The 14,759-nt window shown below is 53.6% G+C and overlaps 4 protein-coding genes across 10 annotated transcripts in view; 3 read left to right on the forward strand and 1 right to left on the reverse strand.

Annotated features, from left to right (window-relative positions):
- The window catches only part of LOC139790520 (POTE ankyrin domain family member G-like), an 86,780-nt gene that overhangs the window by 39,202 nt on the left and 32,819 nt on the right, over positions 1 to 14,759 (reverse strand). The window lies entirely within an intron of this gene.
- The window catches only part of LOC139790517 (POTE ankyrin domain family member G-like), a 178,266-nt gene that overhangs the window by 24,063 nt on the left and 139,444 nt on the right, over positions 1 to 14,759 (forward strand). The gene's annotated exons all lie outside the window — the stretch shown is intronic.
- LOC139790522 (POTE ankyrin domain family member G-like) overlaps positions 1 to 14,759 on the forward strand; it is a 170,666-nt gene that overhangs the window by 12,905 nt on the left and 143,002 nt on the right. The window lies entirely within an intron of this gene.
- Positions 5,185 to 6,155, forward strand: LOC139790542 (olfactory receptor 14A16-like). The gene has a single exon (XM_071732416.1). The coding sequence runs from the start codon at positions 5,190 to 5,192 to the stop codon at positions 6,153 to 6,155; it is 966 nt and encodes a 321-aa protein (XP_071588517.1). The 5' UTR covers positions 5,185 to 5,189.

Here is a 14,759-nt window from a genome sequence, read left to right on the forward strand (position 1 = left end):
CAGGGGCAGGGTTGGCTTCAGTTGAGTGGGATCATGGAATCCTGGAATGGGTTGGATTGGAACAAGATGGTCTTTAACCCTTCCAACCCAACCCATTCCATGATTCTATTGTTCTGTGACACAGTCCCAGCCAGTTCCAGGCCTGGGAGTCTCCACAGCCACCACCAGGGCTTTGTGATGCAGGGTCTGGTGCCTGGACACCATGGTCATGGGAGTCTCTGTGGTGACCCTGGGGGTATATAAGGGGTGTGGAGACCTGGGGTGCCCATATCTGGGAGAGCACCTCCCTCAGGAGTCAGCAGCTGCCGTGGGTGACCATGGAATGTCTGTGGCAGAAAATGCCCAAGATGTCCATGGAGAAGGAGGTGGAAGCCTGCTGCCAGCCCTCCACAAGACCTCAAGGTCAGTGACTGAAGGAAGGGCCAGACCAGAAGTTCCCCAGCAGGCTGTGGGGAGAGGGCAGCTGTCCCCTGCAGCCCATGGAGGAGCACGGAGGGGCAGATGTGGATCTGCAGCCCATGGAGGAGCACTCTGTACCAGGGTGACATCAGTTACTAACTGAAATACATAAAATTTTAGAAAAAAGTCACATTTGAGCAGCGTGAGCATGGCTGGGGCAAGGGTCAGGAAGGTGAGATTCCTCTTGTCTCTCTGTGTCTAGATTTCCTTCTTTTCCTTTCCAGCAGGGCTGTTCCATGCCAGCTGTGCAGTTGAGTTTCCAGCCCCTCAGTCTCTCTCCCTTCTCCTCTCTCCTTTCCCCAGAGGGGAAGGTGTCTCTGCTCCAGCACTGCTCTCCCCTCGGGGACTGCTCTCAGCTGCCCCTCTCCTCTGCCCTGCAGCTCTCAGAGCGGTTCCTTTCCCCTGCTTGAAGATGTTGATGGCAGAGGCAGTGTGGCTGCTGTGAGAGCTGTGTTTGGATTGGGTGTGCTTGAAATGCTCGAGTAGCACAGCTGGCAAAAGCTCTGGGTGTCTGAGGAGCTGATTCTGAGGCTTTTCTCTTTTCTGTGTCTTGACAGAACAGCCCATAGCCTTCTGTCATCATCCTCCAGTCCTGTGCCCCTTCCCACCATGTTTCAGTTGTTGTTCCTATGATATCAGAACTACCTGAGTGGGCATGGAGCTCCAGTTCCTCCTCTTGATTTCCCAGGCTGCTTGTGTTTGTATCCATACACTTCAGGAGGCTGATCCTTTGGTTCCTATTTAAGGAGACAGCCAAGGAACATTTTACACTCCTCTGGCTGTCCTGGTTTCATCCCAGATCAGTTGTAGTGGTGATGGTGGGGTGATCATTGCCACCTTGGATCCCTCCCTGCAGGTCCTTCAGTTTAAAGCCCCCCTCCCCAAGCTGACCAGTGGGTACTGACGTGCCACTTCCAGGCTCCTCTCTAGTAAGCCCAGTTTTATCTATCCAACCCCCCTGCCATGGGCAGGGACACCTCCCACTAGATCAGGTTGCTCAGAGCTCCATCCAGCCTGACCTTAAAAACTTCCAGGGATGGGGCTTCCACCAACTCTCTGGGCAACATGTGCCAGTGTCTCACTACCCTCATGGGGAAGAACTTCTTCCTAGTATCTGATCTAAACCTACTCTCCTCTAATCTGAATCCATTCCCCCCTGTGCTGTCACTACCTGACATCCTAAAGTCCCTCACCAGCTTTCTTGTAGCCCTCTTCAGGTACTGGATGGCTGAGGTCTGCTCAGAGCCTTCTCCTCTCCAGACTGAATAACCCCAAGTCTCTCCGTCTGTCTTCATAGGAGAGGTGCTCCAGCCCTCTGATCATCCTTGTGGCCACACTTTGGGTGCAGCCATCAAGGCAGTTCTTTATCTACCCAGTGGTCCATCCATCCATCCATCCGTCCATCCATCCATCCATCCATCCATCAAACCCATCTTTTACCAGGTTGGAGACCAGGATCTTGTGTGGGACAGTGTCAAAGGCTTTGCTCAGGTCCAGGTAGCTGACCTTGGTGTCTCTTCCCTTGTCTATTGGTGCTGTGATATTCCCATAGAAGGGCCCCAAGGTTTGTCAGGCACGGTTTCCCGCTGAGGAAGCTGTGTTGATTATACCAAATCACCTCTTCATTTTTCTTCTGCTCCAGCAGTGCCTCCAGGAGGATCTGCTCCATGATGGGGTTTGGAGGCACCAAGCCCATGGCCAGTGTGCAGATGTTGATGGTCAAGGCTAAGAGCTGTGGGGACTGTGAGAAGTAGAGGAGGATCCTGGGAGTGCCTGAAGGGTGGGTTTGGGCATGGTGGAGCTTTCCTTCAGAGTGGGCAACAGCTTGGGCAAGAAGTAATTCCCCAAAGTGCAGCTGGGGATGGCTGGAGTGGAGAGCAGAAGAAAGAAATGTCAGTGCAAGGGCCATGCTGGGGAACAGCACATCCCCCAGCAGGAGCCTGGATCAGGCCAAGGCTCTGTGTGCCAAGGCAGAGGCAGGGAGGACACAGAGATGTCAGGAGAGGAAGGGGACAGCAAGGTGGGGCAGGCGGGTGAAGGAGCAGAGCCTGCAGGGCAAGAGGCACAGGGGATGGGACAGCCCAGGACAGACTGTGCTGGAGATGAGAGAGGGCAAAGGTGTGGAAAAGCTGGAGGCAGACTTGGCAGAGCCAAGCTCTCCATGCCTTTGCTGCTGGCTCTTGTCTCTGTCCCTGATGGCCATGGGGAGACAAGTGGAGCTTCCAGCAGCACTGGGGCTCAGGGCCTCCTTGTCCATGTGCAGGAGGCTGGCTGGGAGGTGCCGGGCCATAGTCCTGCCCTTGGCATTGCCCATCTGCACATGGCAGTGGTGCCAGGAGAGCCCTGAGGGCTGAGGGAGGGACAGGATCTCCCTCCCTTGCCAGGGGCTGGGGCTCAGGGCTGGCACCTTTGGGGAATGGGCTCAGGGCTGGGCCCTTTGCAGTCCTGACACACAGCCAGGCTTCCTCAGCACCAGAGCCACCTGCACCTTCCTTTTCCCCACCTGCCATCACTGCCTCCTGCTTCCTGCTCCCCCCACCCCCTGCAGGGGACGCTGCTTTCTCAGGGCTGTCCCTCAGGGGGACCCAGGCACACGCCAAGAAACTTTGGAAACTTTGGAAACTTGTGACTTGGACTTGCTTGTGGAGAAAGAAGCTTCTGCAGCTTCCTCTCCTTGCCTCTTGAGCAATTGTCATGGGCTCAGCATCAACCCCCCAGAGGGCTCCTGGCAGCTGTGAGCTGGGCTCCTGGGATGGAGGGAGCTGCTGGCAAGTGGGCAGTGCTGCAGAGAGACAGCTCTGGGCAGGAGCAGCTCCTCTGCAGAGCGCAGCAGGGCTGAGGGCACTGCCAGGGTATCTGGGGGAGATGAGCAAGGCAGAGAGAGCTTCAAGGGGGTGAAGATGGAGGGGATGAGTGGCAGCTGAGGGGAGGAGAACCTTCCCAGCTTCTGCCATGGTGAGTGTCTGGTGCAGGGCAGTGAAGCTGGTGCAGTGTCTGGAGGCATCTCCTAAAGCTGCAGAGGCAGAGCTGCTGGGAGCTGGAAGGGGGGAAGGGGCTGGAGGTGGAAGGGGAATTGTGAAGAGGAGGGAGGGGGTGTGTGCAGGCAGGGGTGGCCAGGGCTGTCCTTCAGAGCAGGGTCCTGCAGCCCAGGGGCTGTGTGCTGGGGCAGGGACTCTGCTGTCTGCCTGCCTGCCTGCCAGGGGCAGCTCTCAGCCTGCCCGGGGAGCTCCCTGGTGCTGGCAGAAGCTGTGGCTGGCAGGAGACAGGGAGCACAGGGCAGGCTCCTGGTGCTGCTGAGAGAGGGATGAATTGCTCAGGGCTGCTCACAGCTCCAGCTGCTGCCCAGAAGATTTCTGAGGGGACTTTTCAGGAGTCCCTTCAGGCCAGGGCTTTCCTGCTCCACTCTGGGCTCTCCTCAGGCTCTGCTTCCACTTGTCTCTCCAGGGCATGGAAAGCTCTTTCTGCACTCTGCAGAAGGCTCACAGACCCCAGTTCTCCTTAGCCCTTTTCTAATCTGCTCCAGGGATCATTAGATCTCAGAGATGCCCCTGGACAGGTCCTGCTGCTGCCAGGAGGGGTCTGCAGGGCAGAGCTGAGCACTCAGGGGGTGGGATGGGGGCTGTGAGCACTGAGAGGGAGGAGAGCTGGGGACAGAGAAAGAGCTGCAGGCAGCAGAGATGGGCAGGGATGGAGAGGGAGCTGCTGCCTGGAAGATGATGGCAGGGGGGATTCCTGCACCTCCCAGCCATCCCCTGCAGAGCTGCTGCCCTCCCTAGAGCTAAACCCTGCTCTCTGTCACACAGCACAGTCCCCCAGCCCTTCAGATCATGGGCACTGAATTCTGAGCATCCTTCCAGCAGCACCCCCTCCCCACCAGAGAGGAGAAATGCTGGAGTCTCTGCCTGTGTCTCCCTGTCCTGACTCTCTTGGCAGCAGAACTTTGGCAGGTTCCCCTCTTGCCCCTGCTGCTGCTGCCCTTGTTCTTCCCCTTCTTTTTGCTGGGCTGGGGGATGAGGGTTCTGGTGCAGCTCAGACACTGATGCTGCAGGTCCTGTCCTGCTGCTGTTTTCATGGAGGAAAAGCATCCAAAGCACCTGAGATTTGGAGGTGTGGGGACTGCAGGGTGTGGGGCTGAGGGTCAGCCCACCGTCCCATCAGGATACCCCATCTTTAGGGTCTTTGCCTCTTTGTGCAGCTGAGAGCAGGACTGATGGACAGAGCAGCTGTCCTCACTCTGCACTAAGGGACAGTCCCTTTGCCTCTCAGCACCCTCAGGGTTTCACTTGCAGAGCAGCACAAATGCCAGGGGCTTCTGCATTAAGATTTTTTTCATGGGTTTTTGAGAAATTTTTCCAGAGCAAACCATGCTGAATCCCATCAGCTCTGCTCTGCAGTCTGGTGGTGCATTGGGGTGACAATGATGTACAGCTCCTGAATGTCATGAGAGGATTTAATCTGAGATCCCCTCCTGCTCCTTTTTACCAATTGCTGTGGAGAAGCACAGACCCCTCCTACTCCTTTATGGACATTCAGCCAGGACAAGCCAGGGTGTTTGAAAGGGATATTCCAAAGGTGTCCATGAAATGGGAGAAACTGTTTATGTGTCTCTAGGAGAAATTTAATAATGCTTTTTTAAGCAACACTGCCCTAACTTCCTTTCTTTTTTTTTTTTTTTTTTTTTTTTTTTTTTTTTTTTCCCACAAGAATGTCTCTATCCATAGTGGCATCAAATGTCCAACAGCAGCTCCATCACAAATTTCCTCCTCCTGGCATTTGCAGACAGGCGGGAGCTGCAGCTCTTGCACTTCTGGCTCTTCCTGGGCATCTACCTGGCTGCCCTCCTGGGCAACGGCCTCATCATCACCACCATCGCCTGTGACCACCACCTCCACACCCCCATGTACTTCTTCCTCCTCAACCTCTCCCTCCTCGACCTGGGATCCATCTCCACCACTCTGCCCAAAGCCATGGCCAATTCCCTCTGGCACAACACGGACATCTCCTACAAGGCATGTGCTGCACAGCTCTTCTTCTTTTTATTCTTCATTTCATCTGAGTACTGTCTCCTGACGATCATGTCCTACGACCGCTACGTGGCCATCTGCAAACCCCTGCACTACGGGACCCTCCTGGGCAGCAGAGCTTGTGTCCACATGGCAGCAGCTGCCTGGGGCTCTGGGTTTCTCACTGCTCTGCTGCACACAGCCAATACATTTTCCCTGCCCCTCTGCCAGGGCAATGCCCTGGACCAGTTCTTCTGTGAAATCCCCCAGATCCTCAAGCTCTCCTGCTCACACTCCTACCTCAGGGAACTTGGGCTTATTGTGGTCAGTTCCTGTTTTATATTTGGCTGTTTTGTTTTCATTGTGGTGTCCTATGTGGAGATCTTCAGGGCTGTGCTGAGAATCCCCTCTGAGCAGGGAAGGCACAAAGCCTTTTCCACGTGCCTCCCTCACCTGGCCGTGGTCTCCTTGTTCATCAGCACATCCATCTTTGCCTACCTGAAGCCCCCTTCCATCTCTTCCCCATCCTTGGACCTTGTGCTGTCATTTCTATACTCGGTGGTTCCTCCAGCAGTGAACCCCCTCATCTACAGCATGAGGAACCAGGAGTTCAAGGATGCAGTTTCCAAACTTATCAAAGGAACTTTTTTGAAAATATTTAATTTATTTGGTTATTCTTCTGTTCCCTTATAATGTAATTCAGAACACACCCAGACAGTCTTCACCCCTTTTTGCTGATTTTGATTGTATATATGCGTTAGTTTTGTGGGGTTTTTTTTATTTTTTCTTTCCAATTATTGCTGATATATGAATGTTATTTTTTTTTCCTTTCTCATTATGTGGATATCCAGGTTTTCTTTGACCCAGACACTTACAAAGAGGAGCTGTGCTCTCTCTGTGTTTAAACACAATAAAGAACCTTCCAGTGAATGTTTGCCTGAGGCCCTTCCTTTGAGACCCTGTCTGGAGCTGCAGGGCAGTGCCTGTGTGCAGAGGTGGAGGGGAAAGAGTCCTGGCACAAGGGCACTGCCCGGGAGCACCAGCGCTTGATCTTTTCCAAGCTGTCCCCTTTCCAGCTCCACAGTCTCCTTCTGCACCCTTGGGTAAGGCCTGAGTGCTCTGGCAGCTTGGTCACAGCCCTGCGGTGTGACAGTCCTGTGCCCGCAGGCAGGGACAGGGCACGGGCACTGCTGGGACAGAGCTGGCCTCCAGAACAGCCCTTCCATCATCACAGGGGATCTCCTCAGCTCAGCTCTTCTTCCACACTTGCTCTCAAGAAGCTGCCCAAGGAGTCGACTCTGCAGAGATTGTTGCTCTGCTGCTTTCTCTGGGGGCTCCCTCTGATGCCATCATGGTCCCGGGACGGGGGGTTTGGGGACTTAGGGCTGGTTCCTTTGTCACTTCTTTGGTGTCCAGAGCCCTCAGGGATGGTGACTGTTGTGCAATAAAGAGAGCCCATGGCAGTGGAATCAGGCAGGGCCCCTCTGAGCACCCTCCATGGGCACCCAAGAGCTTGTGTGGGAGGTGGTCAGTGTCAGTGAGCACCATCAGCTGGGTCTGCCTCCCAGCTTGACCAGCACAGCCCATGAACAGAGTCAGCCCTGGGCACCCCAGCCCCGTGCTCTGCAGAGCAGCACCCCCAGCTCGGGGCGGGGGGCAGCCTGGGGACAGGGTGCAGGGATGGGTGGCCAGGCCAGCCCAGAGGTGCTCAGCAGGGAGAAGGCTCTGTGGGAGCACAAACAGCACCAGCTCTTCCCAGGGGTGCCATGAAGGTCAGTGGCACAGACCGTGTCCTCAGGTCACTTCACCTGGACACTAACGTCCCCTGGGAAGCCACCTGAATGCAGCACTGGGATCTGCTTCCTTCAAACAAGCTCCACCAGCCTGTCCCAGCTGCTGGACACCATCTCTGCCCACTGTGGCCCCAGATCTATTTTATTTTATGAACCTTTGGCACCTTTGAGTGTTTCCTGCTGGTGGCCACATCTTGTCTTCAGTGCTGGGCTTGCTGTCACCTTCCCTGTAAGATTTATGGGCTGCAAGGTCTGTCCTGAGAGATCAACTGCACCTTGGATAGGTGAATTTCTGTCAGGAGAAGGGAGATGGGGAGAATTACCTGCTGGTCAGCATCACCTCTGTCCCTGGGATGGTGATGGGGCCAATGCTCCTGCAGGGCACTCCAGGCAGATGAAGGACAAAAAAGGCATTGCTGAAAGAAGAAAGAAGGGGATTGGGGAAAGAAGGCCATGGGGTGGACCTGGACTTCAGTAAACCCTTTGACATGGTCTATCATTGTCCCTTGATACCCAGGCTGGTGATGTCTGGATTGAAGGCCTGGGGGATGGTGCAGGTGGGAAGTTCACAAGATGATAAGGGTCACATGAAATCAGTGATTCAAAGTCATCCAGGCAGACAGTGATGGTGCCTCAGTGACCAGCACTTGATCAAATGGTATTCTCTCTCTTTATAATGCCCTGTGGGGTGGGACAAAAAGGCACTTTCAGCCCCTTTGTGGATGAAGCCAGGCTGGGGGAGCCCTTGAGAAACCTCACCTGGTTCATCCTGCCTTGAGCAGGGCACTCAGACAAGATGATGCTCAGGGGTCTCTTCTGAACTGGAGTATTCTGTGACTCAATGAATATTTCACTCTTTGAAGACAGAAACAGGGAAGGGAAGAAGAGGAGACAGACAGAAGTAGAGCCCCCAAGATATCTCATCTTGTCTGAGCACCGCTTCTGCATTTGTACTATTGGTAGGAACTTTGCTTTGGTGAGCTCTGAGACCAAACCTACAGACACAGTGACCAGTAACGCTTAAACCCATACAGGGAATAATTAAAACTAATTTGTTTTAACATGCTCTGATCAGGTCTGTCATTATCTCAGCCCTTTGTGCCCCACGTTGGGCCCAAATTAGGACTGTTGTGGTTGAACTCCAGCCAGACACTGAGCACCATGCAGCTCATTAACGTCCCTGTGTCATTCAGGTGGGGAAAACAATATGAAAACAAAGAAACAAACAAAAAACAATACATTGAGAAATGAAAAGTTTTCTGGCTGAAGTAAAAGAGAGTTAAATATTAATACTAATATTGATTCTAACACCAACACCATTATTAACAAAAAAAATCTTCAATTTGAGGCTATCAAAAGCCTTTCTCATCAGATTATCCCCTCTAGAAACGTAACCTCTCTAGAGGAGTTTGTGCCCAGCAGATGATTGCAGAGTGTATTTTATTGTGTAGGAATCATTCTCTATTTGACATTTCACTTCTTGCAAAGAGGGAAACTCCTGCTGTGCCTGAGAGCAGCAGTTCTCTGAGGGAGATGGGTTGGGAGCTGGTGCAAAGGAGCTGTAAGGAAAGGGAAGGAAAAGGCACACAGGTCCTAGGAGGGACAGCCTCCAGCATCTTGTAACCACCACAACTTGTCACCTCTGGCTGGCACCTGGCACTCGTTCAGCACCAATGAGAGCAATGTTGTGTATGGGGAGGGAAGGAGCAATGTCCTCCATGGAGTGATGGACCTCAAAGGCTTTTCCTCACTGTTCAGGCCTCTTGCAGTAACACTCTGCACCAATAACAGTTGAATATACATTTCTAAACTGAAAAAAGTGAAATAGAGCTTTTTTAAAAAATGCTCCTTTTAATCTTCCTCCACACTGGAACCTCTCTGATGAGCTGTGCGACTCTTGAACACTATAAACAACACAGGATAAGACATGGCTGCTCGGTACTGTAATGGGCCCCAGAGTGCCAGAGGGACTGAGTCCATGATCCTCAGGTACTGACAGGAGACCAAGAAAAAAAAAAGCTTCTAAGAAGTTAAAGCCAAAATAAAAACAGAAATTATCTTCAAGTATTGATTGGCTCCATTGGGTCCCATTACTGACAAAGCCTCCCCAGAGACTTGTTAGAGAAGGTCACTGGAGGCCATGATTGCAGGGAAACAAAGGTTCTGTAAAGGTGGCTCTGAGGCTACAGATATTTATTTATTTATATATTTATTTACATTATGGATCAGTCAGGCCAAACTCTGAACCCCAGGCAATGGGAAGGCAGAGCCCATCCCTCACTTTTCAGTCAGGACATTTCCTGGGGGCAGTGGGGTGTGAAGATGAACAATAAACACTGTAACCACCAGCCCTGCTGGTGGCTCTGGAGACTCCAAGGCCTGGAACTGGCTGGGACTGTGTCACAGAGCCATGGAATCATGGAATGGGTTGGCTTGGAAGGGTTAAAGATCATCTAGTTCCAACCCAACCCATTCCATGATTCCATGATCCTACTCAACTGAAGCCAACCCTGTCCCTGTCCCCATGGAACTCACTTCTTAATCCCATCCACAGCATCAGCCTTACTCATCAGTAGTGTCTCTTGGAGCTGATCATGGACGAGTTTCTCGTGCTCCTCCGGTTTCATGATCCTACAGATCATTCCCATGACCCTCCAGATCGTTCTGAAACTGCACCTACCCCATCACAAAGCCCTGGTGGTGCTGTCGAGAGCCCAGGACTGGAACTGTCTGGGATTGTGTCACAGAATCATGTAATCATGGAATGGGTTGGGTTGGAAGGGTTAAAGATCATCTTGTTCCAACCCTACCCATTCCATGATTCCATGATCCCACTCAAATGAAGCCAACCCTGCCCCTGTCCCCATGGAACTCACTTCTTAATCCCATCCACAGCATCAGCCTCAGTCAGAGCTGGTGGACAGACAGATGAGTATCAGACAGCTGTGTGCCCAGGTAGTCAAGAAGGCCACCAACATCCTTGATTGTATCAGGAATAGCACGGCCAGCAGGAGTAGGGAACTGATCGTGGCCAGATGCACCCCATGCCTTTCTGTCCCCTGCCCTCTCTGTTTCAGCAATCCCCTCTTTGTCCTTCACCTGCCTGGAGCAGGATGGACCCCATCACTGTCCCAGGGACTGAGGTCAGAGAATCCTAGAATCCTAGAATGTTAGGGGTTGGAAGGGACCTCTAGAGATCATCCAGTCCAGCCCCTCTGCCAAAGCAGGATCACCCAGGGCAGGACACACAGGAACACACCCAGGTATGTGTGGAAACTCTCCAGAAAAGGAGACTCCACAACCTCTCTGGGCAGCCTGTTCCAGTGCTCCCACAACCTCACAGTCACGAAGTTTCTCCTCATTTTGAGGTGGAACTTCCTATGTACTAGCTTTAACCCATTATTCCTTGTCCCATTAATGGGCACCACTGAAAAGAGATCAGCCTATTCCTTTTGACACCCACCCCTCAGATATTTATAGCCATTTATTAAGTCTTCTTTTCTCAAAGCCAAACAGCCCAAATTCTCTCAGTCTTTCTTCATAGGAGAGATGTTCAAGTTCCTTAATCTTGCTCCTAGCTCTCCCTTGGACTGTCTCCAGTAGATCCCTGCCCCTTGAACAACTGGATCCAGTATTTGAGGTGTGGTTTCACAGGGCAGAGTAGAGGGGTAGGAAAACCTCCCGAGATCTGTTGGACACACTTTTCCTGATGCCCCCCAGGACACCATTGGTCCTCTTGGCCACAAGGGCCCCTTGTTGACCCATGGAGAATTTAGTGTCTCCTGGGACTCCAGATTTTTCTCTGTGGAGCTCTTTTCCAGCAGGATGTCCCCTCCTCTGCACTGGTGGTTGGTGTTATTCCTACGCAGATGCAGGACTCTACACTTGTCCTTATTGAACTTGATGAAGTTCAGCTTTGCCCAGCTCTCCAGCCTGTCCACATCTGATGGAGAGCTTCTGGTGTCTCAGCCACCTCTCACAGCTTGGATCATCAGTGAACTTGCTGAGGGTACACTCCATCCCCTCATCCAGGTCATTGATGAAGAGATTGAACAAAACTGGACCCAGTACTGATCCCTGGGGAACACCACTGGCCACAGGCTTCCAACTTGGCTCTGTGCCACTCATCACAACCCTCTGAACTCTGTTGTTGACCCAGTTACCAATCCACCTGACAGTCCAATCATCTGTTCCTCATTTCCTGAGTTTTGTTATGAGGATGTTATGGGAGACAGTGTCTAAAGCTTTACTGAAGTCAAGGTATATGACATCCACTGCTCTCCCTTCATCTGCCCATTTGGTTATCCCTTTGCAGAAGGATATCAGGTTAGTCAAGCAAGATTTCTCCTTAGTAAATCAATGGTGACTGCTCCTGAGAACCTTCTTTGTGTTTGTGTTTGCACACTCAGAGTACTGAATATTCTGTAAGGCAGACTTCTCCTTTCCTACTCAGTATTGAGAGCTACACCTACCATTGCAGAGGTGTGGAATCCCCTCAGTGTCAACAGAAGTTTTCTCCTTCCCCTCTTTCATCCTCCTGTGTGGTACTGACTGTAGCACAATGGACATTCCAGTACCTGTAGGATTCCTAGTGGAAGCCTGAGGAGGGGCTGCTTGCAAGGGCCTGGACTGATAGGATGAAAGGCAATGGGTTTAATTTAGAGAGGAGTTTATTTGGACTGGATGTAGGGAAAAAGTTCTTCATCATGAGAGTAGTGGAAAAAATGTCACATGTTGCTCAGTGACGTGGTTGAGGTCTCATCCCTGGAAATATTCCAGGTCAGGCTTGAGGTGGCTCAGAGCAACCTGATCTAGTTGAGAGTGTCCCTGATTACTGCAGTGGGGTTGGAATGGATGAGCATGAGAGGTCCCTTCCAAAAAAAAAAAATTCTGTGATTCTGTGATTCAGAATATGTGATTCAGATATGACCTTCAGCCATCTGAGGTACCATGGGGATATCTCAGAGCTCTCCCAAGATGGGGTTTGGAGGCACCAAGCCCATGGCCAGTGTGCAGAGGTTGATGGGTCAAGGCTAAGAGCTGTGGGGACTGTGGGCAGTAGAGGAGGATCCTGGGAGTGCCTGAAGGGTGGGTTTGGGCATGGTGGAGCTTTCCTTCAGAGTGGGAAAGAGCTTGGGCAAGAAGTAATTCCCCAAAGTGCAGCTGGGGATGGCTGGAGTGGAGAGCAGAAGAAAGAAATGTCAGTGCAAGGGCCATGCTGGGGAACAGCACATCCCCCAGCAGGAGCCTGGATCAGGCCAAGGCTCTGTGTGCCAAGGCAGAGGCAGGGAGGACACAGAGATGTCAGGAGAGGAAGGGGACAGCAAGGTGGGGCAGGCGGGTGAAGGAGCAGAGCCTGCAGGGCAAGAGGCACAGGGGATGGGACAGCCCAGGACAGACTGTGCTGGAGATGAGAGAGGGCAAAGGTGTGGAAAAGCTGGAGGCAGACTTGGCAGAGCCAAGCTCTCCATGCCTTTGCTGCTGGCTCTTGTCTCTGTCCCTGATGGCCATGGGGAGACAAGTGGAGCTTCCAGCAGCACTGGGGCTCAGGGCCTCCTTGTCCATGTGCAGGAGGCTGGCTGGGAGGTGCCGGGCCATAGTCCTGCCCTTGGCATTGCCCATCTGCACATGCCAGTGGTGCCAGGAGAGCCCTGAGGGCTGAGGGAGGGACAGGATCTCCCTCCCTTGCCAGGGGCTGGGGCTCAGGGCTGGCACCTTTGGGGAATGGGCTCAGGGCTGGGCCCTTTGCAGTCCTGACACACAGCCAGGCTTCCTCAGCACCAGAGCCACCTGCACCTTCCTTTTCCCCACCTGCCATCACTGCCTCCTGCTTCCTGCTCCCCCCACCCCCTGCAGGGGACGCTGCTTTCTCAGGGCTGTCCCTCAGGGGGACCCAGGCACACGCCAAGAAACTTTGGAAACTTTGGAAACTTGTGACTTGGACTTGCTTGTGGAGAAAGAAGCTTCTGCAGCTTCCTCTCCTTGCCTCTTGAGCAATTGTCATGGGCTCAGCATCAACCCCCCAGAGGGCTCCTGACAGCTGTGAGCTGGGCTCCTGGGATGGAGGGAGCTGCTGGCAAGTGGGCAGTGCTGCAGAGAGACAGCTCTGGGCAGGAGCAGCTCCTCTGCAGAGCGCAGCAGGGCTGAGGGCACTGCCAGGGTATCTGGGGGAGATGAGCAAGGCAGAGAGAGCTTCAAGGGGGTGAAGATGGAGGGGATGAGTGGCAGCTGAGTGGAGGAGAACCTTCCCAGCTTCTGCCATGGTGAGTGTCTGGTGCAGGGCAGTGAAGCTGGTGCAGTGTCTGGAGGCATCTCCTAAAGCTGCAGAGCCAGAGCTGCTGGGAGCTGGAAGGGGGGAAGGGGCTGGAGGTGGAAGGGGAATTGTGAAGAGGAGGGAGGGGGTGTGTGCAGGCAGGGGTGGCCAGGGCTGTCCTTCAGAGCAGGGTCCTGCAGCCCAGGGGCTGTGTGCTGGGGCAGGGACTCTGCTGCCTGCCTGCCTGCCTGCCAGGGGCAGCTCTCAGCCTGCCTGGGGAGCTCCCTGGTGCTGGCAGAAGCTGTGGCTGGCAGGAGACAGGGAGCACAGGGCAGGCTCCTGGTGCTGCTGAGAGAGGGATGAATTGCTCAGGGCTGCTCACAGCTCCAGCTGCTGCCCAGAAGATTTCTGAGGGGACTTTTCAGGAGCCCCTTCAGGGCAGGGCTTTCCTGCTCCACTCTGGGCTCTCCTCAGACTCTGCTTCCACTTGTCTCTCCAGGGCATGGAAAGCTCTTTCTGCACTCTGCAGAAGGCTCACAGACCCCAGTTCTCCTGAGCCATTGTCTGAGCTGCTCCTGAGCCCCTGCACAGTCAGAAATGCCCCTGGACAGGTCCTGCTGCTGCCAGGAGGGGTCTGCAGGGCAGAGCTGAGCACTCAGGGGGTGGGATGGGGGCTGTGAGCACTGACAGGGAGGAGAGCTGGGGAGAGAGAAAGAGCTGCAGGCAGCAGAGATGGGCAGGGATGGAGAGGGAGCTGCTGCCTGGAAGATGATGGCAGGGGGGATTCCTGCACCTCTCAGCCATCCCCTGCAGAGCTGCTGCCCTCCCTAGAGCTAAACCCTGCTCTCTGTCACACAGCACAGTTCCTCAGCCCTTCAGATCATGGGCACTGAATTCTGAGCATCCTTCCAGCAGCCCCCCACCAGAGAGGAGAAATGCTGGAGTCTCTGCCTGTGTCTCCCTGTCCCGACTCTCTTGGCAGCAGAACTTTGGCAGGTTCCCCTCTTGCCCCTGCTGCTTCTGCCCTTTTTCTTCCCCTCCTTTTTGCTGGGCTGGGGGTTGAGGATTTGGGTGCAGCTCAGACACTGATGCCTCAGGTCCTGTCCTGCTCCTGTGTCCATGGAGGAAAAGCATCCAAAGCACCTGAGATTTGGGGCTGTGGGGACTGCAGGGTGTGGGGCTGGGGGTCATCCCACCCTCCCATCAGGATACCCCATCTTTAGGGTCTTTGCCTCTTTGTGCAGCTGAGAG

Source organism: Heliangelus exortis (genome assembly GCF_036169615.1).
Source record: "Heliangelus exortis chromosome W unlocalized genomic scaffold, bHelExo1.hap1 SUPER_W_unloc_1, whole genome shotgun sequence".
Lineage (NCBI taxonomy): Eukaryota > Metazoa > Chordata > Aves > Apodiformes > Trochilidae > Heliangelus > Heliangelus exortis.